At 42.3% G+C, this 26,444-nt stretch overlaps 3 protein-coding genes across 4 annotated transcripts in view; all 3 read left to right on the forward strand.

The window, feature by feature from the left end:
• Positions 1-8,783: 8,783 nt before the first annotated feature.
• On the forward strand, positions 8,784-9,511 carry LOC143291979 (small ribosomal subunit protein uS4-like). The gene is made up of 2 exons (XM_076602133.1): positions 8,784-8,879; positions 9,321-9,511. The coding sequence occupies exons 1-2, from the start codon at positions 8,789-8,791 to the stop codon at positions 9,509-9,511; spliced, it is 282 nt and encodes a 93-aa protein (XP_076458248.1). The 5' UTR covers positions 8,784-8,788.
• A 3,107-nt stretch (positions 9,512-12,618) lies between these two features.
• LOC143292762 (small ribosomal subunit protein uS4-like) lies at positions 12,619-18,251 on the forward strand. Its single transcript, XM_076603309.1, has 4 exons — positions 12,619-12,837; positions 13,155-13,341; positions 14,538-14,641; positions 18,107-18,251. Exons 1-4 carry the CDS (start codon positions 12,624-12,626, stop codon positions 18,172-18,174), a joined length of 573 nt encoding a protein of 190 aa, XP_076459424.1. The 5' UTR covers positions 12,619-12,623; the 3' UTR covers positions 18,175-18,251.
• A 1,646-nt stretch (positions 18,252-19,897) lies between these two features.
• The window catches only part of LOC143292761 (nicotinamidase-like), a 27,615-nt gene continuing 21,068 nt past the window's right edge, over positions 19,898-26,444 (forward strand). Inside the window, exon 1 of one of the 2 annotated variants that reach the window (XR_013056681.1) lies at positions 19,898-21,942. The gene's annotated coding sequence lies outside the window, so the exon portion shown is untranslated. Of the gene's footprint in view, positions 22,334-26,444 lie in introns of both variants that reach the window. The other variant, XM_076603307.1, reaches the window with a different exon arrangement.

Genomic DNA, 26,444 nt, shown 5'->3' on the forward strand with positions numbered 1-26,444 from the left:
TGGAAGTGTGATATCTTGTGATGCCACAGCATCCAAGGATATTGACAACTGCCTCTAAAAAAGCCAGTAGTTTCTTTGGCTTTCTGCAGAAGCATGTCTGGAACAACCACACACTGCACTTGTCAACGAAAATCCTTGTGTGCAGAGCTGCACTCTCTTCTGTGAATCAGAAACCTACTGAAAACAAGTGCAGCTCATAGAGCAACAGCAGCAATGCCTTCATAATAATTATGTTGGGCACCAAGTGGCAAGATTAAGTGACAAACATTGAAGTCCGAGAGCAAGCCAACACCACCAGCATTGAGGCAGCACTACTGACTAGACAACTATAATGATGAACTATAATATACATTAAGGACACACAAATGCCCAATGCCATTCTCAATGGTGAGCTTTACCAGGGCAAATGTGACAGAGGAACCCCACAAAAACAATACAGAGACCAGCTGAAGGGTCAAACTCAAAGCAGCTGACATTCCAGAAAAGGGCTGGGAAAACATCACCAGAGACAGGGACAGCCAGTGATCCTAAGCCTACCAAGAGAGGTGTTGAGACCTTTGCAGCTGCAAGAAGGCTGGCTGCAGAAGAAAAGCACAAACAGGAAAGCATCAGCTGCCCAGAGCTCCCTCCTATCCATTGCTTTCCGTGCACCTGTGTGCTAGGGTTTGCCACTCCAGAATCATCCTGCGCAGCCACCAGTGGGCGTGTTGCTATGGACCTTTTCCTCAATGATACTCAGGTCTGAGAAACCTGCCATCACCACCATATACATACGTACATATACATACGTGCTACACAACCATGCACATACCCAGTAGTCGTCATCATCAGCCTCCTTCCATCTCAAGAGACAATGGCTGCAACAGAAATGTAGCCACTGCTGGGCATTGCAATTCCTGCTGTGGCTGTCTCTACTGCATCTGGAACAGATATCGGTAGATGCTGCTTGATTTAGAGAGTTTGACTTGTGTGTGGCTCTTTTTCTCCCCAGCAAGTCAATGCGGCTTCTCTCTGTTTGTTTCACCCCTCTCTGAATGGCAGATTTCCAGGGTCCATGTGAGTCCGCAAGGCTTTCCCAGGACAACACATCAATACCTGTACTTTTCAGGTCCTGTTTGCAAGCGTCTTTGATTCTTAGTCCGGGGCAGCCTTGGGGCCTGATCCCTCTGATAGTTCGCCGTAAAGCAGATCTTTTGGGATGCGGCCTTCATCCATTTGGCGAACATGACCAAGCCAGCAAAGACAGTGTTGACTCAGAAGAGTGAAGACAGCTGGCAAGCCTGCACGCTCAAGCACTTCAGTGTTTGGGATCTTGTCCTGCCATCAGATTCCATGAATGCATCTGAGGCATCGGAGATGGAAACTGGTTTCTTCTCCTCGGCGGAATATGTGGTCCATGTTTCACTTGAGCAGATAAGGGTGCTTAGAACACAAGCTCTGTAAACCTGCATCTTGGTATTCACCATCAGTTTTTGTATGACCACACCCTCTTGTGAAGTTTGGACATGACCCCGACAGCCTTCACAATTCTTGAGTTGATCTCTGGCTCGAGGGAAAGGTTCGAAGTTATTGTCAACCCCAGATACTTAAAACTGTCAACTGAGTTCAGCTCGTGGCTCTCGATGTGGATTGTTGGAGGAGAGTTAGTGCCTGGTCCCATTACTTCCTATTTTCTTCAGACTGATGGTGAGGCCAAATTCATTGCACGCATGTGTAAGGCAGTCTATGAGTCTTTGAAGGTCTTCCTCTGTGTGTCTCACCAGTGCAGCGTTATCGGTAAAGAGAGCCTGTCTGATGGTGACATGCCTGACTTTAGTCTTAGCTCTGAGTCTGGCCAGGTTGAAGAGCTTTCCGTCAGATCTTGTGTGTAGGTAAACTCCATCTTCGTTGTTTGTGAATGCAGATGACAGAAGCATGGAGAAAAATATGTCAAAAAGTGTTGAGGCCAGCACGCAACCCTGCTTGACACCACTGCTTATTTGGAACGGGTCAGACAGTGCTCTATTGTAGTACACCGTGCTGTACAAGTCCTTGTGAAAGGATTCGACAATGGTCAGTAATTTCGGGGGACTACCTATCTTCCTCAGAAGTGTGAACAGCCCACTCCTGTATCACTAGATCAAAGGCCTTTGTCAGGTCAATGAAGGCAAGGTAGAGTGGTTGATTTTGCTCTCAGCATTTTTCCTGCAGCTGTCTGATGGAGAATATTATGTTGATGGTAGATCTGCCTGCCCTAAACCCATACTGCAACTCTGGGTATATGCATGCTGCCAGAACTTGCAATCGGGTCATGGTGACTCTTGCAAAGGCTTTGCTGACAATGCTGAGTAGAGAGATGCCCTGGTAGCTGTTACAGTCACTGCGGACGCCCTTGTTCTTATACAGGGAGGGTCATGATCCTTGCATCTCGCATGTCCTGTGGTACAGAGCCCTCCCTCCAGCACATGCAGAGTAATTTGTGCAGCTCCTGAAGCAATGCTGCTTTCCCGCCTTTGATGACCTCAGGGGGTATCCCGTCCTCTCCTGTGGCCTTTCCAACTGTCAAACCGTCTATGGCCCTGCTCAGCTCTTTTCAGTTGGCTCTGCATCCAGCTCTTCCATAACAGACAGCTCTTGAATAGCACTCAGGCCTGCTTCTGACACAACGTTTTGTGTGGAGTATAACTCTAGGTAGTGCTCTACCCATCTCTCCATCTGCTTTCGTTGATCAGTGATGTTCTCTCCTGTCTTGGACTTCAGGCGATTGGACTTGTTGCCTTCTTGATATCCGCGTACATGCTGCCCATGTTTCCAGAGTCTGCTGCAGACTGTATGCTCTGACTTGGATTCAGCCAGTAATCGTTGGCGCAGTGCCTAGCTGTCTGCTGACACTTGCTTCATGCAGACCTTAGTGTGTCCCGTGTAGCTTGGCGGGGATTGCTTTCATGTGCTAGGCGTGCTGTATGCTTGGTCTCCACTGCAGGTTCCATTTTCTGCCAGTTTGCATCAAACCAGTCCTCATTTGTCTGCTCCTTTCTTCCAAATGCTGCCATCCTTGACTCGTAGACAGCATCGCGCACAAGTTTTCACTTGGCGTCTACACTCGAAGCTTCCGTAAGGCCATTCTCCAATGATGCACAAAGGATTCCCCAAAACTCTGAATTTTGGCCAGGTCTGTTGATCGGCGAGCGTTGATACACGGGCAGCCTTTGGCTTTGGAACAATGCATTCTGTGCCGTGCGGGATAAGTCGTATCTTGGAGCAGACAAGTATGTGGTCAGTGTCACAATCAGCGCTATGGAAGCTTCTTGTGCTGAGCACACTGTTGAGATCTTGCTTTCTGAACAAGATTAGATCCAGCTGGTGCCAGTGGTTAGAACTGGGCTGACGCCATGGGACTTTGTGCCTTGCCTTGTTTTTGAAGAATGTGTTTGTTATTGCGGACTTGTGAAAGGAACACAGCTCTAAAAGTCTCTGACCTTTCTCATTCATTTAGCCAACTCCATGACGTCCGATTATAGAAGGCCACTGAGGCTTCGAAGTCAGCACCCACCCTTGCATTGAGATCTCCCAAGATGTAAAGACCTTTGCTGGGCACACTTCTGACAACTGAATCGAGAGCATCATAGAACTGGTCCTTCTCGTCTGTGGTAGAGCTTAGGGTTGGAGTGTAAGCGCGAACAAAGTTTGCTGTGCCCGTTCTTGTTGTCATCTTCATGGTCAGGAGCCTCTCAGAACCCCCAGTTGGCAGTTACGAGTCGATGGCTGACAGCAAAGAGTTCCTCACGGCAAAACCCACGCCATGTATGCGTACCTCCTCTGAGCTCTTCCCCTCAGTGCCAGAAGAACGTGTAGTTCTTTTCATGCAGAGATCCATCCTCTGGCAGCCTTGTCTTTTGCAGTGCAGCAACGTCGATGTTCAGACGGCATAATTCTCTGTCAATTACGGCAGTCTTTTGTTGGTCGTCAATTGACTGCGGATTGCTCTTGAAACCTGGACACATTGTCCTTACATTCCAGCTTGCAGTCCGTCTGGTGCTGTAATTTACAACCTGCCTGCTGATTCCTCTAAGCTCCAAGCACCCAATGGAGCGAGCAGGGTGTGACGGGGTAGTACCATATTGCCGGGCTGGAGGCTGCTCAGCTTGAGGTGGGTGATAACTACTCAATGGAATCTGAGAATTCCTCCCCGGCCACCGACGATAGCAATCCCTGGCGCTTGGCTCTACACCAAATGAGTCTAGGCTTATAACCGGTAACCGCTGCTCTCTGTGTTGTGTCGACGTTGACTTAGTAAAGTTGGAGTGACCTCTCCGGGTGCAGGCCTGGGTCGATTGATATGGAGGACAAGCTTTTGCCCATGTAGCAAGTCCCCCCTCTCCTCGTCTCTAGTTGACTCCCACCGACTGCACTGAGGGGAAAAAACAGAAGCTGATACGCCTGGCACCAGGGATGACGCAGGAGCTGCCGGAAAGGAGTTGGTTACAACTCAAGACTGCCTTAGGAACTCTGACTCCGAATTTTATGTCCGAGCAGGGTTTACTCCCTTAGCCTTTTCCTGAAGAAGATGTAGCCACAAGGCAGCAGAGGTTTGAGCTTGGCCCGAGTTGTCCTCGTTCTAGACGAACAGCCTTCCGTGGCAAAGAGCCGGCTTCATCTGCTCGGGTTTGAAATCGATGTTTCCTTCTCCTTGGTGAACTGCCTTCCTAGGCTAACGAGCTCCATCTACCTGGGCGAGCGGTTTTTGAGGCGACCCATTTCCGCCTAGTAGATGTTTCCGTGTAGGACACGTGGGGCTTTTTTTTTAATAATAATTAATATTTATTTTATTTTATTATATAGTTTTAGAAGAGACATGCACTGCCACCTGAAGCCTCACCCCATCCTGGTAGACACCGCCAGTTTGTCCGGGATCCCATATGTACTAGCAAACCAGCATATTCGGTGCTGACCTCCATTTATCTGGAGACCGTCCGCAACCATTGACCACAGAGCTGAATACTATTGAGCTTGATGCCTGCGACCCGCTCGGTTGGGGATGGTCGCCCCTGAATCCCAGACCATAATTATGCTACACATGTACACACATACACACATGAGCATTGCACATAAATATGTGCTACACACGCCTACACATAGATAAGTGCTAGACATGCACTCACATGAGCGTGTGCGTAGACTAGGTGAAGAAAGACAGATGGAAGGGGATGTACACAGAAAAAAAAAGTCAGAGAGAAACTCAGTCAGTCAAAATGAAAGCGCCGTCAGTGAGAAAACTCTTGAAAGAAGAGCCATCACAAATTATTCATTTCCTGATAAACATTGTGTTACACACACACACACACACACACACACACCACACACACACACACACACACACACACACACACACACACACACACATACATACAGTAATTCAATAAGATTAAGGCAGATTCATACATTATCAAACAGGATAAAACTGAACGCTTTTATTACTAAGTTCAGCAAAGATGTCAGATGCATATGTGGAGAACATATTTCTAGCAATCATGTAATATTCGAATGTCAGAATCTACTGATGTGTTTTTCCAGACTTCACCAAAAGTTCTTTTGAATGTGTTATTAACAATTCCAATATGTTATTTGTTATTGCAGAAGGTTTACTGCGTAGTCCTATAGGACATTTGTTATAGTTGTTTGATGTTGACGTTTATAACGTTTCCATTTTCTCTAGCGTTGTCTCTCCCTATTCACCCTCCACACATACACACACTTTTACCCCCCACTCTCCCTCCCACAACCCCTACCCCCCCCACGGTTTTTTTCCCCCCGTCTAATATCACTTCAAGTGGAAAGACGTCAAACTGAAGACAACAACAACACACACACATACACTCCGTCTCACTCACTGACACACACACACACACACACACACACACACACACACACAGAGAGAGAGAGAGAGAGAGAGAGAGAGAGAGAGAAACACACACACACACACTGACACACACATGCACGCATGTATGCATGTATGATGAACACCAGTCTAATCATTTACAGATATGTGGCCGGCCATTTACATACATTTGCACAGTCTCATATTCATCCATGCCACCACTCTTCACGCATTTGATGCTGATCATGATTATTGTAATGGACTGTGGCAGACTCTGGAAATGTCTGACCATCATAATTGTCCTCAAATCGAATCGTATTTTGTGAATGATTCGGCAAAAAGATGTCTTTTTATGTTGTTCGAAATTAAATAAACGAAAATTGAATTAGTCTGATAGTACTAAGGATTTTTCTCTTGTTTTAATTTGATTAAAAAAACAGAAAACAACAACCGGTAAATAACAACAGATGCAGCAACACGAACAAGAATCTGACAACTCCCATCTTCCGTTGTTCTGGCTTAATTTCCGGTCAGCGACGAACTGCGGCGCCCTCTACTAAGCAGTCTTTTCCGCTGTGGTATTGGCACGTGTCGGTGGCCGCTCAAGAGCAGGTACCTTTTAATGATTGATTTCACTGTTCTTTGATTATTTCTAAACTTTTATATTGTACAGAATATCTGCTCTTTTAAAAAAAAATTTTTGTTACCAATGTATTCTGCCATCGACTTGTTTTGTATATTTTCTTCTTCCATTTGATAACCAAGGTTTCTTCAGAATGTATTCTGAATACAGCTATTCCTGTCACAAGATTGGAAATTGAAACCCGTGTGACAAAAGGACGTTTGACAAACTGAGATAGATGTTATAGAAGGTGACACCCGAGAAAGAATAAACAGTAATGATAACCGGTGATCGAAAGTTTTCATTTGACAGTTCCACGCACAGTCCAGCAAATCTTCATTCAAGCATCGGCAGAAACTTGTCAAACAGATACTTAACCCTCAAAGTGCTGGATATAATAAAACATACTTACAGAAATCATGCTTAAAACAAAGGGATAGTTTGCCTCCGCTACCTGTGCTCTGATTTGGGGCATTTGTATGCTTATCAGTAAGAATAAATAGGCAAACCTATACATTTTTGGAAAGTAGAGTGAATGAAGAATCAGATAAAAGTAAGAAAAAGGCTGTACCTTGTAAGTAGTTGGAGATATTCCACAGGATATAAACAACAAATTTTGCAAACTTGTTTTCCAAAAACGTCAACCACAATGTTTATAGGTATTTTCACATCTTTTATAGAGTCAAAATCTCAAAATTGGCATTAAACTGTGCAGAAAATGTTCTGGCTGCAGAATCATGAAATGAATATAACTGAAACAATGAAATTATAAGCACTGTATTATTTGTTTGAGACACACCCACCGACGCCACGCACGCGCACATCTACAATACTTTATGCAATCACAGGCAAAAACAGAAATAAATGTTTTCTTTTAGCTCATGTTGCTTTCAAAAGCAGCAAGAATGCTTTAAATCAAAATAATTTCCAGTTTTCTAGCTTGATTTGGTCAAGAAATCACAATAGACCCATGCCTAACCCACTTTACCACCCCTCCCCACCCCCATCACCCAACCCCCAGTTTTTGTGGCTGGAGACACAAAACTGAATGAACAACAAGCAAGCCAGCATGCCCAAGTGTCAAAATAACAAAGCCGTTTTCACCAGAATCCCTGTCAGCAAATGAATCATCACTAGTGACAAGGTCACTCATTTCCTGAGCTTTGTCAACTTCAGTGTCACTCATTGTTTACAAAAAATACGAAGATCTGGACTTATAAACTCAGTCAAAGTTTGTGCAAACACAAGCAGGGAGGCAGTAACACCAGAACGAGGCAGTTTTACGAAGGCTGCCGAGCATAGCCGTACGATGTCGTACCTTATGTAAACAGAGCCACGATCGTGGCCCATCACACTTTACCGGGAAAGCCACGATCGTGGCTCATCGCGCTCTCCGGGTTAAGATGTTAAAATATTTTCAGGCTGATATATCATCACTTAAGCTAAAGTGATTGACCTACAGACAAAATGACAAATCTGAAGCTCATTATTACACATCAAACAAAATTATAAAAGATTGTGAATAAGACATTTCTAATTATGTTCAGATACATTTTTTATTTGAAAATGCACTTATGTTTAAATATTTTATGCAGGTTAATTCTGTTTAAAAAACAACAACAAAATATACCACAAAAAGTTGATACTGATCACTGTGCATTGCAGTATGATGATATATATAGCACCATATTTTTTGTTACCCGATGTAAGTTTTTTTTACAAGAGTTCTTTCACTGTAATGGAGATCTGAATTTTATTATCAGTTTACCTTTTGCCTGAGTCATACACAGCCATTTGAAAGTTTTAACATTTCTGTGGAAAGCAAGTATGCAGTCCACATTGTCAACAAATCTTGAATAACACTGAAGACTCGGCTTCTTAACGACATGAAACATAACAGCCAACATCACAATATATCTCTAGTTGGAGTAGTAGATTCACAAAAATAGCTGAGGTGTCCATGAAGAAGGGTATGGAAAGGAAGCGGAATGATTCCTTCGTTCTCACAAGCTTGCACATTTTTACAGTGGAAAACAAAAGTGATAGAAGACTGATACAGAACCTTTCAAATGTTGGCACACCCGTTTAGTCAGACTTAAATTAATCAATCATGCTCGAAGACCGATGTGTGCACATGTAAAACACATTTGTATAGAACATATATTTGTTGCTGCATGGTACTGTTTCTGTTTTGAATATCTTTTCTTTCTTCATTTATATTTGTATAATTTTCCCACTAAAATTTATAGTATATAATTTGCCAATGCTTTACCGGTATTGTAACTGCTGGATTTTTTCTTTCAGTCAAAATGCGTATCAAGACAATTCAGAGTAAAACGTACACCACACCAAGACGTCCCTTTGAAAAGGAGCGTCTGGATCAAGAATTGAAACTCATTGGCGAGTATGGACTTCGTAACAAGAGAGAGGTGTGGCGTGTGAAATACACACTGGGAAAGATTCGCACAGCTGCTCGTGAGCTTCTGACCCTTGAAGAGAAGGATCCCAGACGCTTGTTTTGAAGGTAACTAATGCTTTTACCTCAGCTTTATTATCTATTCACCGAGGCAGTAATTGGACATGGATTAAGTTTTACCAGTGTTACTGGAGTGCAAGGTGTGTAACAGTCTAACACAATAGCTGAAGAAGTGATACTTAGAGAAAAATATAACAATTAGTGAAAATTTGAAAGGTAGAATATTGTACTACCATCAGTATTCTGATTTTATTTATGAATGGTTAGATTTATTTTGCTAGAAGCTGTGCCTTTTGATAATACAATGTTTTTCTCCACTTATGAATATATTGATTAAAATTGAGTTGTATTTTTGTCTTTTTCAGGAAATGCTCTGCTGCGTCGTCTCGTACGCATTGGTGTGTTGGATGAAAATAAGATGAAACTGGATTATGTCCTGGGTCTGCGTTTGGAAGATTTCCTTGAGCGCCGTTTGCAGACACAAGTTTTCAAACTGGGTCTGGCGAAATCTATTCACCATGCGAGAGTTCTTATTAGACAAAGACACATCAGGTAGTTTTTCCAGCTTTTTTTTTTCAATTTTTTTTTCTTCCTTCTTAATCCCTTTTCAGTAGTATAATGCACATGGTGAAATTTGGTGCAAGATAATAAACCATTTCCAAAAATGTTCACTGTTTATTAATCAGATTGGAATGATAGAAAATATTGCATTATGTAAACTGTCCAGTTGTGACAGTTTTTCTTTCACATGATATTAGTATTCTTTTGCATTCACAGGGCTTCAGATTGACACTAAATGACAGTAAACTTAATGTCTGACCTAATTTCTTCCAATTGCACAGGCATCTGATATTTGGGTATACTGTTAGTCTTGTTAGTTCGACTGGTCTGGAACTTTGCATTTTGCCCCATGGCTTTTCAGTTGCTAGTGTTATGCAGCCACCAGACTGAAGCTCTGCAGTCAGAACTTTGTTTCTGTGTGTTTACTATAATTTATTCAAGCCAAATGGACTGTTTAGAAATACTCTGAGACTGTATATGGTATTTCTTCTTGTACAGAATTAAAACTTTATTAATTTTGTGACATCTTGTTTGCAGAGGCGTCTGACTGAGATAGCAGACATATTGTAAGACATAATTAACAGAGCAGGCCACTGTGGTGTCCAGCGTGGCATCACAAGCCCGCTCTTTGGGGCATTGTTGAGTTGTGGTTACAGGGCAGGCCAATGAGGTTGTTCACCTTATGCCTGCCCTCCTGGCTTCAATGGACACACCGGAGAGTCTCCCATGGCAACTTGGGAGTGGGCTCAGGGAATTTCATTGAAATGATTTATCAGAAACTGAACCTTATAGGTTTTGTAGTTGGGGTCCTCTTGGCCTGGCACCTCTTCATTGTTAGCAAAGTGCAGAAATTTCAGCAGAAGCTGAAAACGGTCCCGACTGAAGTGTTCAATAAACCATGGTGTTTCTTGGCTCTTATGGGTTGAGTCCCAGTAAAGTGCAAGATTGGGTTTTTTAATCAAACCCATGTTCAAAATGATGCCTAAAAAGGCTCTGATCTCCTCACTAGTTGTAGGATCCTGTGCTATCCACTTAAGGACTCTGGATCGTGGTTTGTTTTGGAGATGTTGCTGGTGACCACTGGGTAGCGTATCTGTTGGTCTCTGCCACCATGTGGTCAATGAGGTCAGGTGTGAAGAAAAGGTTCACATACTCAATGGGTCTGGCATCAGGAGGAGGGGCATGTTTGGGGCCAGGAACAGCAGTAAAGGGGATAGGATTAGGGCCAGCATCATCGCCGATGATAGGCAGCCACAGGCCATGCACTGGTGCAGCACCATCATCACCCTCTTCCTCCTCAGTACCACTGTCTTCAGCATCACTACTGCCTGAGTCTGAATAACAAACAGAGAAATGAACTGCTGGTTATTTTACTTATCTTTTATGTTCATTTCATATTTTATTTCATGAATGTTTCAAATTTGGGGGGGTCAAATACCAAAAATTATAAATCGTAAAAACAAAAATATAATAAAAAGCTCAACCTAGATCTATCAGCCTTGTATAGAAAGCTACATCAGCAGAGCTTTCCCCCACTGAAATAAACTAGACAAGAAACCTACACATCATTTTAGACACTGTTATATGTAGCAAAACTTTCTTTGTTCAAGACACACCCACCTGTGCCACGCCCACCTATTCAACATGCTCCTGAACACATGAAAAACAAGACAGATATGCCAATAAATAGATCTAGGATGTAAATACGTGATTGATACTCATTTCTGCAACATTCAGAATGCCCAGAATTAAAAAATCCCAGTCAGCTAGCTTTATTTTGATAAGAAACACAACCACCACACAGTTTTACCCCCTCCCCCACTCCCACCCCTCATCCCCTTTGTGGCAGACACCAAAAATGAAATCATCCATCACAATTGCTTGCACTGTGCCTGGTTTCAAAGTTCGAAAGGTCATCAACTTACCAGCTTCACTTGCTTCGCTGTCATTTCCAGCCCAAGATTCGTCGCTTGTGTCACTTGCATTCAACTCCTCAGCATGGTCACTCTCAGTTTCACTCATATTTGTGGTGAAAACGGACTTCAAAATAACTTTAGGTGGATCGATAACGAAGCCCAACACTCTCCAGCTAAGTGTGTTGAAATAGAGGTCAAGCCCCGGATGTTAGCGAGGAGTGGCATAACAGATTAACACCTAACGTAAACAGAGCCACGATCGTGGCCCATCGCACTTGACCGGGAAAGCCACGATTGTGGCCCATCGCACATTACGGGTTAAGCTAAAGTGATTGACCTATAGACAAAATGACAAATCTGAAGCTCATTATTACACATCAAACAAAATTATAAAAGATTGTGAATAAGACATTTCTAATTATGTTCTGATACATTTTTTATTTGAAAATGCACTTATGTTTAAATATTTTATGCAGGTTAATTCTGTTTAAAAAAACAACAACAAAATATACCACAAAAAGTTGATACTGATCACTGTGCATTGCAGTATGATGATATATATAGCACCATATTTTTTGTTACCCGATGTAAGTTTTTTTTACAAGAGTTCTTTCACTGTAATGGAGATCTGAATTTTATTATCAGTTTACCTTTTGCCTGAGTCATACACAGCCATTTGAAAGTTTTAACATTTCTGTGGAAAGCAAGTATGCAGTCCACTTTGTCAACAAATCTTGAATAACACTGAAGACTCGGCTTCTTAACGACATTAAACACAACAGCCAACATCACAATATATCTCTAGTTGGAGTAGTAGATTCACAAAAATAGCTGAGGTGTCCATGAAGAAGGGTATGGAAAGGAAGCGGAATGATTCCTTTGTTCTCACAAGCTTGCACATTTTTACAGTGGAAAACAAAAGTGATAGAAGACTGATACAGAACCTTTCAAATGTTGGCACACCCGTTTAGTCAGACTTAAATTAATCATGCATGCTCGAAGACCGATGTGTGCACATGTAAAACACATTTGTATAGAACATATATTTGTTGCTGCATGGTACTGTTTCTGTTTTGAATATCTTTTCTTTCTTCATTTATATTTGTATAATTTTCCCACTAAAATTTATAGTATATAATTTGCCAATGCTTTACCGGTATTGTAACTGCTGGATTTTTTCTTTCAGTCAAAATGCGTATCAAGACAATTCAGAGTAAAACGTACACCACACCAAGACGTCCCTTTGAAAAGGAGCGTCTGGATCAAGAATTGAAACTCATTGGCGAGTATGGACTTCGTAACAAGAGAGAGGTGTGGCGTGTGAAATACACACTGGGAAAGATTCGCACAGCTGCTCGTGAGCTTCTGACCCTTGAAGAGAAGGATCCCAGACGCTTGTTTGAAGGTAACTAATGCTTTTACCTCAGCTTTATTATCTATTCACCGAGGCAGTAATTGGACATGGATTAAGTTTTACCAGTGTTACTGGAGTGCAAGGTGTGTAACAGTCTAACACAATAGCTGAAGAAGTGATACTTAGAGAAAAATATAACAATTAGTGAAAATTTGAAAGGTAGAATATTGTACTACCATCAGTATTCTGATTTTATTTATGAATGGTTAGATTTATTTTGCTAGAAGCTGTGCCTTTTGATAATACAATGTTTTTCTCCACTTATGAATATATTGATTAAAATTGAGTTGTATTTTTGTCTTTTTCAGGAAATGCTCTGCTGCGTCGTCTCGTACGCATTGGTGTGTTGGATGAAAATAAGATGAAACTGGATTATGTCCTGGGTCTGCGTTTGGAAGATTTCCTTGAGCGCCGTTTGCAGACACAAGTTTTCAAACTGGGTCTGGCGAAATCTATTCACCATGCGAGAGTTCTTATTAGACAAAGACACATCAGGTAGTTTTTCCAGCTTTTTTTTTCAATTTTTTTTTCTTCCTTCTTAATCCCTTTTCAGTAGTATAATGCACATGGTGAAATTTGGTGCAAGATAATAAACCATTTCCAAAAATGTTCACTGTTTATTAATCAGATTGGAATGATAGAAAATATTGCATTATGTAAACTGTCCAGTTGTGACAGTTTTTCTTTCACATGATATTAGTATTTCTTTTGCATTCACAGGGCTTCAGATTGACACTAAATGACAGTAAACTTAATGTCTGACCTAATTTCTTCCAATTGCACAGGCATCTGATATTTGGGTATACTGTTAGTCTTGTTAGTTCGACTGGTCTGGAACTTTGCATTTTGCCCCATGGCTTTTCAGTTGCTAGTGTTATGCAGCCACCAGACTGAAGCTCTGCAGTCAGAACTTTGTTTCTGTGTGTTTACTATAATTTATTCAAGCCAAATGGACTGTTTAGAAATACTCTGAGACTGTATATGGTATTTCTTCTTGTACAGAATTAAAACTTTATTAATTTTGTGACATCTTGTTTGCAGAGGCGTCTGACTGAGATAGCAGACATATTGTAAGACATAATTAACAGAGCAGGCCACTGTGGTGTCCAGCGTGGCATCACAAGCCCGCTCTTTGGGGCATTGTTGAGTTGTGGTTACAGGGCAGGCCAATGAGGTTGTTCACCTTATGCCTGCCCTCCTGGCTTCAATGGACACACCGGAGAGTCTCCCCATGGCAACTTGGGAGTGGGCTCAAGGATGGTTGACATTGAGTGGTCACTGGGGTTTGAGTGAGTAAATGATCTGTCATTGGTGTTTGACTTGTTCACAGGGATGATGCAAGTGTTTTCTTATCCAGTTCATTGTTTTAGCTGATTTTAAGGCAGAACAGTTAATTTGCCGAAATGATAAAACTAGCAGTGGGATTCTCCACTCATATCTCCCTTTTGCCCTGACAGAATTTTATTTTGTTTCAGGGAATTGGAAGAGAAAGGGATAAATAGAAGATTGATCAAATATTTTGATCATGAATTTGAAAAGGAATATAAAGTTAAGCAGTTAAAATGATTTCTTTTGCCTACAGTTTATATTAACTATTTTTCTTATTATGATTTTTGTTGTTGTTTATATAGAATTTGTCATTTATAGTCCTATAAAATGTTGTTGAACAAGCTGAATTCTTCCTTGTTCAGGGTGAGAAAACAAGTGGTCAACATCCCAAGCTATGTTGTCCGCCTGGACAGTCAGAAGCACATTGACTTCTCCCTGCGCTCTCCCTATGGTGGTGGTCGTGCTGGTAAGTTAGGATAAGCTGAGCAGATTCATTGTTGCACCCATTATCTTCCTGTTGGCTGTATGTGCTCCTGCTAGTGTGATTTTGTTTTATGGAATGATGAGGAATCATATTAGGAAAAACGTTATGCTATTTTGATTGGTTAATTTGTGAGTTACCACAGTGCCAGCTCCTTGTCAGCATTTCTATTGCTGGTGTGGCGTTTCATCACTGTGATATTAAATGGTTCTGACTGACTGCCATACTTCACCTGGTTGAGTGTGGGGTTTGTTTTACTTACACAGCTGATGTTTTAGGGAACTAAAGATTGATTTCATTATAACTGATGGCAGTGTTAATTGATTTCAGTATAACTGATGGCATTGCTAATGTGGATACTTTGTTTCAGTAAGATAGTGTAAGACTGGTTTGGATATAACAGTGCCAGCTCCTTGTCAGCATTTCCATTACTGGTGTGGCGTTTCATCACTGTGATAATAAATGGTTTAGACTAACTACCATATTTCACCTGGTTTGAGTGTGGGGTTTGCTTTACCTACACAGCTGATATTTTAGGGAACTTGAGATTTATTTCAGTGTAACTGATGGCAGTGCATATGTAGATAGTTTCTGTTACTGTTATATAGTGTAATACTGGTATAGACTAATGTTGCCACTTCCTTTTCAGCATTTCTGTCGCTGGTGTGACATTTCATCTCTGTGATATTAAATGGTTCTACCACTCTTCTGGTTGTTGGTGGGGTTTATTTTGCCTGCATAGCTGATATTTTAGGGACCTGATACTTACTTTCAGTGATGCAGTGAGTACTTCATAGTTTGTTAGACTGGTTTGGATGTAACAGTGCCAGCTCCTTGTCAGCATTTCCATTACTGGTGTGGCGTTTCATCACTGTGATATTAAATGGTTCTGACTGACTGCCGTACTTCACCTGGTTGAGTGTGGGGTTTGTTTTACTTACACAGCTGATGTTTTAGGGAACTAAAGATTGATTTCATTATAACTGATGGCAGTGTTAATTGATTTCAGTGTAACTGATGGCATTGCTAATGTGGATACATTGTTTCAGTAAGATAGTGTAAGACTGGTTTGGATATAACAGTGCCAGCTCCTTGTCAGCATTTCCATTACTGGTGTGGCGTTTCATCACTGTGATAATAAATGGTTTAGACTAACTACCATACTTCACCTGGTTTGAGTGTGGGGTTTGCTTTACCTACACAGCTGATATTTTAGGAAACTTGAGATTTATTTCAGTGCAACTGATGGCAGTGCATATGTAGATAGTTTCTGTTACTGTTATATAGTGTAATACTGGTTTAGACTAATGTTGTCACTTCCTTTTCAGCATTTCTGTCGCTGGTGTGACATTTCATCTCTGTGATATTAAATGGTTCTACCACTCTTCTGGTTGTTGGTGGGGTTTATTTTGCCTGCATAGCTGATATTTTAGGGACCTGATACTTACTTTCAGTGATGCAGTGAGTACTTCATAGTTTGTTAGACTGGTTTGGATGTAACAGTGCCAGCTCCTTGTCAGCATTTCCATTACTGGTGTGGCGTTTCATCACTGTGATAATAAATGGTTTAGACTAACTACCATACTTCACCTGGTTTGAGTGTGGGGTTTGCTTTACCTACACAGCTGATAATTTAGGGAACTTGAGATTTATTTCATTGTAACTGATGGCAGTGCATATGTAGATAGTTTCTGTTACTGTTATATAGTGTAATACTGGTTTAGACTAATGTTGCCACTTCCTTTTCAGCATTTCTGTCGCTGGTGTGACATTTCATCTCTGTGATATTAAATGGTTCTACCACTCTTCTGGTTGTTGGTGGGGTTTATTTTGCCTGCATAGCTGATATTTTAGGGACCTGATACTTACTTTCAGTGATGCAGTGAGTACTTCATAGTTTGTTAGACTGGTTTGGATGTAACTGCCAGCTCCATGTCAGCATTTCCATTGCTGGTGTGGTGTTTCATCACAGTGTTATTGATTGGTTCTGACTACCATTTTCACTTGGTTGTGTGTGGGGTTTGTTCTATCTACACAGCTGATGTTATAGGGAACTGAAGTTTGTTTTCAGCTTAACTGGTGGCGGTGCTTGGATAGATACTTCAGAGTTTAACTTAGCTGGCTTGCTTGTAACACAACAGTGCCAGCTTCTTTCCAGCATTTCTGGTGCTGGTTTGTTGTCTCATCACTGTGATATTAAATGGTTCTGATAGACTAGTGTACCTCACCTGGTTGTGCGGGGTTTGCTTTACCTACAAAACTGATATTTTAGGGAACTGAAGATAATTTTCGGTGTAGCTGGTGGCAGTACTTGGGTAGATTCTCCAGAGTTTACCTTGAGTAAGGCATGCTTGGATGTAATACAACAGTGCTAGCTCCTTGTCAGCAGTTCTAATGCTGGTTTGTTGACTCATCACTGTAAATGGTTCTGACTGACTACCATATTTCTGTCTCATTGTGGGGTTTATTTTACCTACACAGCTGTTTTAGGGAACTGAAACTTGTATTCAGCGTTATTGGTGTAATGAGTGCTTCAGAGTTTCTGTTAGACTGGTTTGGATGTAACAGTGCCAGCTCCTTGTCAGCATTTCCATTGCTGGTGTGGCGTTTCATAACTGTGATATGAAATGTTTCTGACTGACTACCATACTTCACCTGGTTGTGTGTGGGGTTTGTTTTACCTACAAAGCTGATGTTTTATGGAACTGAAGATAATGTTCAGTGTTCCTGATGCTAAGGTAGATAATTCTGAGTTAATGTACGGTTAGCTTGGACCTTAGTGTCAGCTCTTTGTCAGTAGTTTTTTGGTTGTGATAGCATTTCATAACTGTGATATAAAATGGTTCAGACTACACTTTACTCTGTTGTGTGTGGTGTTAGCATTACCTATTGTGTGGACTGATCTGTAATTATGTTCAGAAGCCATAGCTTATTTTTAGCAGTTGGCATCTCGATGACACGTTATTGTTGGCAAATTCCCCTCAGTTCAGGCAGTTGATGCTGATTCCAGTCATCAGCGAGCGTATGTCACTGTACCACATGATTTCTGAATGGTTTCATATTATATGGCACCAAATTTAATACATTACAGTGCCAGCTCCTTGCCAGCAACTATATTTCTGGTTTGGCGTTTCATCACTGTTAGAATGACTGGTTCTTACTGACAACTGTACTCCACTTGTTTGTTTATGGTGTTGGTTTGACCTACAAAATATTTCAAGTATTTTTAGTTGTGTATGTTTACTCAGGTATACCCCTCAATCCTTGACAGAACAACAGAATGAATTGTGTCTGCATTAGTGTGTTTCTTGTTTGTTTTTTCAAACTATGCCAGTCTGTTTCTTGACCTGGAATGGATTGATTAAAAGAAACATGGAATGGATTGATTAACATGTTTGTCAAGTTTATTGGTGAATGTGGGGGTATATTGGTGGAACGGTGTGTGTGCAGGTCGTGTCAAGAGGAAGAACTTGAAGAAGGTCAAGTCAGGCGGTGCTGAGGAGGAGGAGGAAGACTAAGCTGACAGTGAATGCTGTGCACATCAGCAGTGACACTTTGAATTATGTGCAGATGAAATAAAACTGCATTGAACATGTTTACCCTGTGTGTCTAGCATTGCGTGTGACCTTCAATCCTTTGCAAAGAAAGTGCGCCCGAGATTTGAGAAAGTTGATAAACAAGTGTTAATACAGGTGCACACATGCACACACATTATCAAGGCTCATGTGTATCGCACTTGATCTTTCATGCACAATTCATCCGTAAAGATTGGCCTCAATATCAAGTGCGGTTGATAATTGTGGAGTGCTTGCCTGGAGGTTACACATCTGCCTTGGAAGGAAGTGAGTCTTGGCACACTGGTTCGAACTCGCACTTGCCAGTATTTTTTCCCCTTCCACTAGATATGTCAGAACTTTCTTGAATCTTGCAAACTTACTTGCAAGCCAGCCTGAATCGGTTGATTGTCAAATTAATAGGTCACTTTATGTTAAGTGTGTGTGCATGATGTGTGTCGCTCTTTCTGTTTGTGTGTCCTTTGCATTGCTTGTCTTTTGTACCTTTTCTCTCTTCAGTCATGTGCATACACAACCGTAAAATGCACACTTTTGTCCATGATTAATTGTACTCGCATTTCTGACAAACTTCTTCATAAATCATGACGTCCATAGTATCAGAACAAGCTTTACACAAGCTCTTGCTGATGCTCACCCTCACATACACAAAAATCTGTTAATGGCATCAGAACAAACTGATTTTACACACACATGTATATGCAGCGATTGTATGAGCTCTACAAGCAAAGATGTCTCATTCAGTTATTGAACAGGCAATTATTCACACGTAACGCTCAAAAGAGAAACTTATAATGGACATTCATGAAGCACGTTTCTCCAGAGATACTGTGGTGTGATGGCCTAGAGATAACGTGTCCGCTGAGTGAGCTGGTTTGAATCATGGCTCGGTTGTTGGTAGTTTCTCCCCCTCCACTAGACCTTGAGTGAAGGTGTAGATGCTAGTCATTCGAATGAGACGATAAACCGAGGTCCTGTGTGCAGTGCGCACTTGGCGCACGAAAAAGAACCCACCACAGCAAAAGGGTTGTCACTGCAAAATTCTATAGAAAAATCCACATCGACTGGAGAAACAAAAACAAAACAAAAAACAAAAATTCATGCAGGAAAAAAAAAAACTCCCCAAAATGGAGTACAGCAGCAATGCCAAAAAATTGACTAGGAAGAGGCATGTGTTGTGTCATGAAAATGAGGGGCATTTGCTCTTCACATGTTTCTCTCTTGAAGGCTGCTTTTGTCCAAGTTTCCATCCCAGCAAACAATGAAAAAAATTGGAGAATAATAAACCAGCTTGCTTCAGCTCACAGTTGATAAAGTCCAGATATTTCTCTGTCCTTTCTCCCCTGAAAAGAAATGAATAATCAAGAACATGATGTCCTTATTTTATGATTTTATTTCACTCATCCAAATTCAGACCCTTAGTTGATGAGTTGTTCACCAAAAGTGTGTAATACTTGATATAATTTTTTTTTTTATTCAAATCTGATCATTTAGGAATTTTGCAAAAGAAAGTGGGCTTTTCTGTATGATGGAGGCAGCGTTCCTTATTGCCTGACTCCTGAAACAAATTGATTCCCCTTCTATGTCCCCCCCCCCCTTCCCCCCCAAAAAACCAGAAAAATTAACATGAACACAACCAAACACCCCCTCACCCCCATCTGCTCCCCCCCAAAATAGATGTTGATCAACTCGTCTTCCTGACTCAACTTGCTCGTTCACACACACATCCACTATAAAATCATTGATTTCGTCAAGAGCAATGGATAGGTAAAGTCAATGGGCAATTTAGAGACGGAAGATGTATGTAGGGTCTTATGGTGTAGAGAGTAACACACATGATGGGGACAATAAAATCGGGATGCAAGAGCACCCGGGTAACGTATACATGCGCTGGATCTTAGGTACATTGACACTGATACCTCAATTATTACTGAATGCGGTTGGCAGATAGGTTATAGGTTATTATCAGAAAAAGGTTGTACACCAAAAACAGAGGGCGGTGGGGATCAAATAAGTGAGAGCGACTAAGAGACACTGAGTAGGTTTAAGTGAAAAACGTGCGCGAACAAAGGCACAGATGGAACTGGGCAATTTGGTGGAAAAGAATGGGATTTGTGCACCGTGTGCAGTGCACGCATACATGCGTGCTGATGCATAGCAACTGAAGAGACGAGGAGGGCGGAAAACAATTGGAGACGAATATGGGAAGTGCTACATTTTGCAGGATATCCATATATGTGTAGGTTGTGTGTGTCCATTTGTACTACATTGAGAACCTTAATGACTAGATAGAGAACATTAATGACTGATGATGTTGGCAAGTTTATTGCCACAAAGGTATGGTTAGAATTGCTTAAAAATAATTGATTTAAATATTCAAGTGTCTTTCGGAAGTGTTTCTTATGCGGTGCGCCTAAAGCATACCCACTACTTCCCAACGCTGGCTTCAGTACACAGCCTCGCGTACATTCTTTCCTGATCCATTTAATATTAATCGATCCTTGCATCAGGCTTAATCAGTCCCACTTACATAACTTTCAGTTTCACCATGCCGGCAAAACTGTGGCAGGTAAGGACATTTGATACGGTACATGGGTGTTATTGCTTTTAGACGTATATATGTATCTATTATTGTCCTCAAACTTAGTCCCCCTCCTTCACGTTCTGTTCCCCTACTAGGACTCCCTGTTTTTATTTTCGTATTTGTAAAGTTATTTTCACACTGGACAGAAGTGTTATTTAGTTGTTAGCCTGCACTAGTTTTTTCATCACAGTCACGTTCCGGTTGGTCAACCAGTGGTGGACAGCATCCAAGTGGGGATCCATTTCAAGGCTGCTATACACAACACTCCACCTGAGTCAGTCAGTGCTCACTTCAAGTTGCCCGACAGTTGCGTGCTCAGTGTACACACATCTGTTATCTGTCTTGCAGTCGTTTGGATACCTAAGAATAAACTGAACAGATAAATCAGTATTTATGGGGTATTAAGATCCCAAAGTTAATACAGTTTTGTTTTTGTTTTGTTTTTTGTTGTTGTTTTTCACTATTTCGTCCTCTTGTTTCCTTATTCTTTCCGGTGATCACCCTTCAGGTGCCGGCAGTTTTGAATATGTTCACGGAGTTGGCTATGGCTGTGCTCTCTCTCTCTCTCGTCCCACCGAAGGCTTTCATCGTTGAGTGGACAAAGCTGAAAACATTGTCACAGTCACTAACCGCCTCTCCGGCTATTACTATATAGTGCCGTTACGACAGACACCCCGGCAGTGAAATCGTAGTTTACACTTGTAAAAGCTTACCTTTCCCGTGACTTCACGTCACCCCACCTCCAGGCTACGAACGACTTGACCCGCCTCTGGGGCGAAACCTGATAGGTCAGTGTATGTGGCAGTGGCCACGGATTATAATGATCCACTCTGCCCATACGTCCGTGGACAGTGGGTCGTGAATTCGGCCTACACGTTTGGCGTGGCTGCATCAAGTTCAGTTCACTATTGGCACACATTCAGACACACCAGTCTAATTTATTTCCCGTTGGCCTGCATACTATGTATCAGCTTCTCAAGTATAAATCACCCTCATAACACATTTCTTCACGAGCGCAGCACAATTTCCTAGTTTGACACGACAATGGGACCATACCTTGCGAAACCAAACTGGAGGTCGCGATCGTGCTCAAAAACCACACTACTGACTGCATGCATCGAACCACAGAGGTAAGCTCTCAATCTCTGTCGATCATTATTCTCAGTCTCTACAACATCTAGTTTTCACTGTCAACATGTTTTTTCTGTCAGGAAATCGGACACGTCACGGTAAGCCCCCACAACAAGACGCTGCGCATGCGATAGGATTATGTCGGACGGCGTCTGGTCGCTTACGGTGAAGTTCATTCTTGCAGTGCAGTGAGAGCCAGTGTCCGCGTGATGGCCGTTACGTGATAGAATCCCCAGCAGGTCTGATCCAGCTCGCGGGTTGATAGTTTGCGGCCAACAACATCAGTGACTGCCGAACTCGCCAGCTTTCTATCCGAATAACTTCCTGCTGTGCCTTGTGTAAAGCCACTGGAAAGCAGTGCTGGTCGGCGTGTACTCGTTCAGTTGGCACGTGAGTGTTTGTTTACAAGCCTGTCTCGTCTGCCTAATGAAAATGCGTGTTTCTAAATTTGGAAATCACGTCAAATGTATGGCATTACGTAACTGTCAAAAGTCGAGTTTGTTTTATGTTTGACCTTAACGATTGGTGTTCAAAATAATCGCGTCTCTTTTGTCGTTTGTCTCAGTCATGTAGTCTCTTAGTGTCTGTCTGTCAGTCTCTCTCGTCATTTATCTGTCTCAAACATATAGTCTCAGTCTCCTTCTCAGTCGGTCTCAGTCTGTCTCTCAGCCGGTCTCTCACACAGACATACGGTACACGCAGACGAGACACCGGCACTGGGACACACACACACACACGCACGCACGCACGCACGCTGCGCGCGCGCGCACACACACACACACACACACACACACATACACACACACACACACACACACACAGAGTCTTCCTCAGTCACACACTGACTCGGACACCGTGATACACATATGCGCTGGCCTCATGCTGAACACATTGTTGCACCAACCCAGACACACACATGTGCATGCATACGTTGTATGTGTGTGTGTGAGTGTGTGAATGACGGTGTGTGTGTGAGTGTGCCAGTGTGTGTGTGTGTGTGTGTGTGTGTGTGTGTGTGTGTGTGTGCGTACGTGCGTGCGTGCGTGTGTCAGTGTGTGTGTGTGTGTGTGTGTGGGTGTTTGTGTGTGTGTGCATTTTACTTATATATACGATTTATTCCCTTGATGTTTTTATTTATGTATTGTTGTACAATACCTTATGGTCTTAACGTGTGTGTGTGTGTGTGTGTGTGTGCATGTGTGTGTGTGTGTGTGTGTGTGCGTGCGTGCGCGCACGTCATTTTTCAGTAGTAATCTATACCCTTTTTTGTTGGATGTTTTCATTTGTTAATATTGTTGTGCAATACCCTATTGTCTTAACATGAGTATGTGTGTGTGTGTGTGGGGGGTGGGGGGGGTGGGGTGGGGGGTGGTGGTGTTAGTATATCGTCAGCTATTGGGAATTCTTATTTGACTAGTTTTAATCTCTTAAGTTGCGCATGATGATTTTATGCCAGTGTTTACAACGAGCCTGTGATCGCACAACTTAATTTCCATGTGGATTAATAAAGTGTTTTTGATTTGATTTGATTGATTTGCCACACTACACTGACAGAACGGATCCTAAAACCCGAAAGTGAATGAACAGCAAAACGTGCTGCCGGATACGCCGATAACAGATGTCAGTAGTGAATTGTGAAATGAAAAAGATAAATAAATGGGTAGCGGTACGACAGAGTGTAGCTATACAATGGCCCATAACTCGTGGTGTCAGCAGGCCCCCCCCCGCCCCGGCGTGATGCTGTCAACAGGTGGTTATGTTCGCCGTTCACAAAGTAGATCATCAGGCAGCACTCGGAAGAGCGACATGTTGACATAACATTTGTCTCACCACCGGAATTAACATTTCAATTGTTCAGGCTGACACAATAGTTTTGAAATAACAATACTATTTTCTAAAATGTGTGGTGTTTGGGGGTGGGGGGGGGGGGAGGCGGGAGGGGGAAGGGGGTTATAAGAAGAAAAAGTAAACAGAAGTTTGTTTTGTTGTTGTTGTTGTTACTAGTGATTGTTTTCCGTCTTTTTTCTGTTCATATACTGGTCCTTGAACATCATATCTAAAACTCTTCAGTATTTCTGTTTTTGTGCTGTCACGAATTGACAACTCAGTGTAATTCTCTTCTCATAGGCTGTCCACATAATATTCTTCAGCGAATTCAAAAACTTCAAAACAATGCTGCCCGTCTGACTCTCCGAGTCCCACGAACTGATCACATTTCTCCTCACCTCCGCACTCTACAATGGAGGTTGACCAATTGAAGCGAGAATTAAATACAAAGTTGCGTGTCTCTGCTTTTCTGCTTTCCACTCAGGACCTACATATCTTTCTGACCTTATCAGTGTTTACACTCAGTCCTGCAAGAAATCTCCGCTCTTCCTCTGACTGTTACCTTTTGAAACTTCCTCGTGTCAATACAAGAACCAGTGGTGAACGTTCTTTCTTCTTTGCTGCTCCTCACATCTAGAACAACCTTCCTTATCATATCCGTGAATCTGATTCTATTAATATTTTCTGCTTTTCGCTCATCACTAAAAACTCATCTTTTTAAAACCTATCTATAAGCACTCTCATCTTCCTTGTTCTCCAACACCACTCACGTCAGCTCACATGTAGAGTGGGAGGGGGAGAGTGTGAGTGTGTGTGTGTGTGTGTGTGTGTGTGGGGTTGAGAAATAGTGGTCATGAATGTTTTATGTAACTTGTAATATTTTTCTTCCATGTAAAGTGCCCTGAGCTCTTAGGAAGAAAGGGCGCTATATAAATGAACATTGTTATTTATTATTATTATTATTATTATTATTATTATTATTATTATCTATCAGTGTATCACGTACTGCACTGTTTCTCGTTCTGGCTCTGGCTCTGTCTTTCTGTCTGTCTCTTTCTTCCCCTCTCCACCCCCTCCCCTTATCACACTCTCTCTCTTTCTCAGTCTAGCTCTGTTTATGCGGCGTGTGTCTCTGTCTGCCTGTAGGCTGTCTGCCTGTTCGTGTCCTCTCTCTCTGTTTCTGTCTCTTGCTCTGTCTGTCAATCTGTCTGTCTGTCTCTCTCTCTCCCTCTCTCTCTCTCTCCGACACACACACTCTCTCTCCCTTTCCCGCCTCCTATCTCGCTTTTAAAACTTGGCAGTAATTCTCCACCACTGCATCTCTTTCTAAATATGTTAAACAAAACTATTTGATAATGGGTGATTTGTGTGGCTTTGGCGACTGACCATGACATTTTGACCCGGGCCCCGACGGGCGCAATAGCCGAGTGGTTAAAGCGTTGGACTGTCAATCTGAGGGTCCCGGGTTCGAATCACGGTGACGGCGCCTGGTGGGTGAAGGGTGGAGATTTTTATGATCTCCCTGGTCAACATATGTGCAGACCTGCTAGTGCCTGAACCCCCTTCGTGTGTATATGCAAGCAGAAGATCAAATACGCACGTTAAAGATCCTGTAATCCATGTCAGCGTTCGGTGGGTTATGGAAACAACAACATAACCAGCATGCACACCCCCGAAAACGGAGTATGGCTGCCTACATGGCGGGGTAAAAACGGTCATACACGTAAAAGCCCACTCGTGTACATACGAGTGAACGTGGGAGTTGCAGCCCACGAACGCAGAAGAAGAAGAAGACCCGGGCCCCCATTTCACTGTCAGGGTTATCGAGGCTGTGTTGGCTGTAGCTGCATGCATGCCTGCACTGTGTCTGTGTTGCTGCGCAGCTCTGCCTCAGGGGTCAATGTACAGTTAATATGACAAACTATATGTGTCATAAGTGATAAGGTCTGTTACGGAACTAAATAAGGTCACAGTCGTGTGTGTGTGTGTGTGTGTGTGTGTGTGTGTGTGTGTGTGTGTGTGTGTGTGTGTGTGTGCAAGCTCGCGTTTGTGTGTACTGGTTTATACGATCGCATCGGAAACGACTTGTATCCTTTGGCATGACTTCGGCAGTGAAGAAAAAGAATTCAAAGAAGAAACAAAAGGAAAATGAGCATGTCAGGTGTCTTTAGTGTATTGAAGTCAACTCATCGGCCGCGGACACTGCCTTGTGCGTATGATAGTGCGGATCTGAACACTGACATACAGCATTGATATGACGCATTGTAACAATTGATACCCAGCCAATATTTCAGCTGGAATGTACTTTTTCTTTTCTTCACAAAGCGTCCCAGATATCTTGGATTAAGCGTGTCAACAGTCACCGGCAAGCGATGGAGTGGGTTTTTTTTTGGGTTTTTTTTTCCTGATTATTTTCTTTATGTCCTTATTGGCCTACTCCCTTCAGTTTTATCGTCGTTTTCGTTGCCAGTCGTCTTCCTGTTCTTATTCTCCTTCTTTTTCTTTCTCTGTTTCAGCTTCTTCTCAGTTCTTTCTCATCTTCTCCTTCTTCACCTGCTCCTCTACCTCCCACTCTCCCCTCCCCTTTCTATGCGTGTCATCATATCTTCAGTTATACGGTAATCTACATGATTATAACCCATATCCTTTCCTTTTCTATTCTATTCTCCCTTAC

The sequence above is a fragment of the Babylonia areolata genome, chromosome 18 (assembly GCF_041734735.1).
Source record: "Babylonia areolata isolate BAREFJ2019XMU chromosome 18, ASM4173473v1, whole genome shotgun sequence".
Lineage (NCBI taxonomy): Eukaryota > Metazoa > Mollusca > Gastropoda > Neogastropoda > Buccinidae > Babylonia > Babylonia areolata.

Coding starts and splice junctions, on each gene's coding strand:
- LOC143291979 (XM_076602133.1), top strand. CDS start 8,789: ATGCGTATCAAGACAATTCAGAGTAAAACGTACACCACACCAAGACGT. Junction 8,880..9,320: donor TCAAGAATTGAAACTCATTG/GCGAGTATGGAC, acceptor TGTCTTTTTCAG/GAAATGCTCTGCTGCGTCGT.
- LOC143292762 (XM_076603309.1), top strand. CDS start 12,624: ATGCGTATCAAGACAATTCAGAGTAAAACGTACACCACACCAAGACGT. Junction 13,342..14,537: donor ATTAGACAAAGACACATCAG/GTAGTTTTTCCA, acceptor TTCCTTGTTCAG/GGTGAGAAAACAAGTGGTCA. Junction 14,642..18,106: donor CTATGGTGGTGGTCGTGCTG/GTAAGTTAGGAT, acceptor GTGTGTGTGCAG/GTCGTGTCAAGAGGAAGAAC.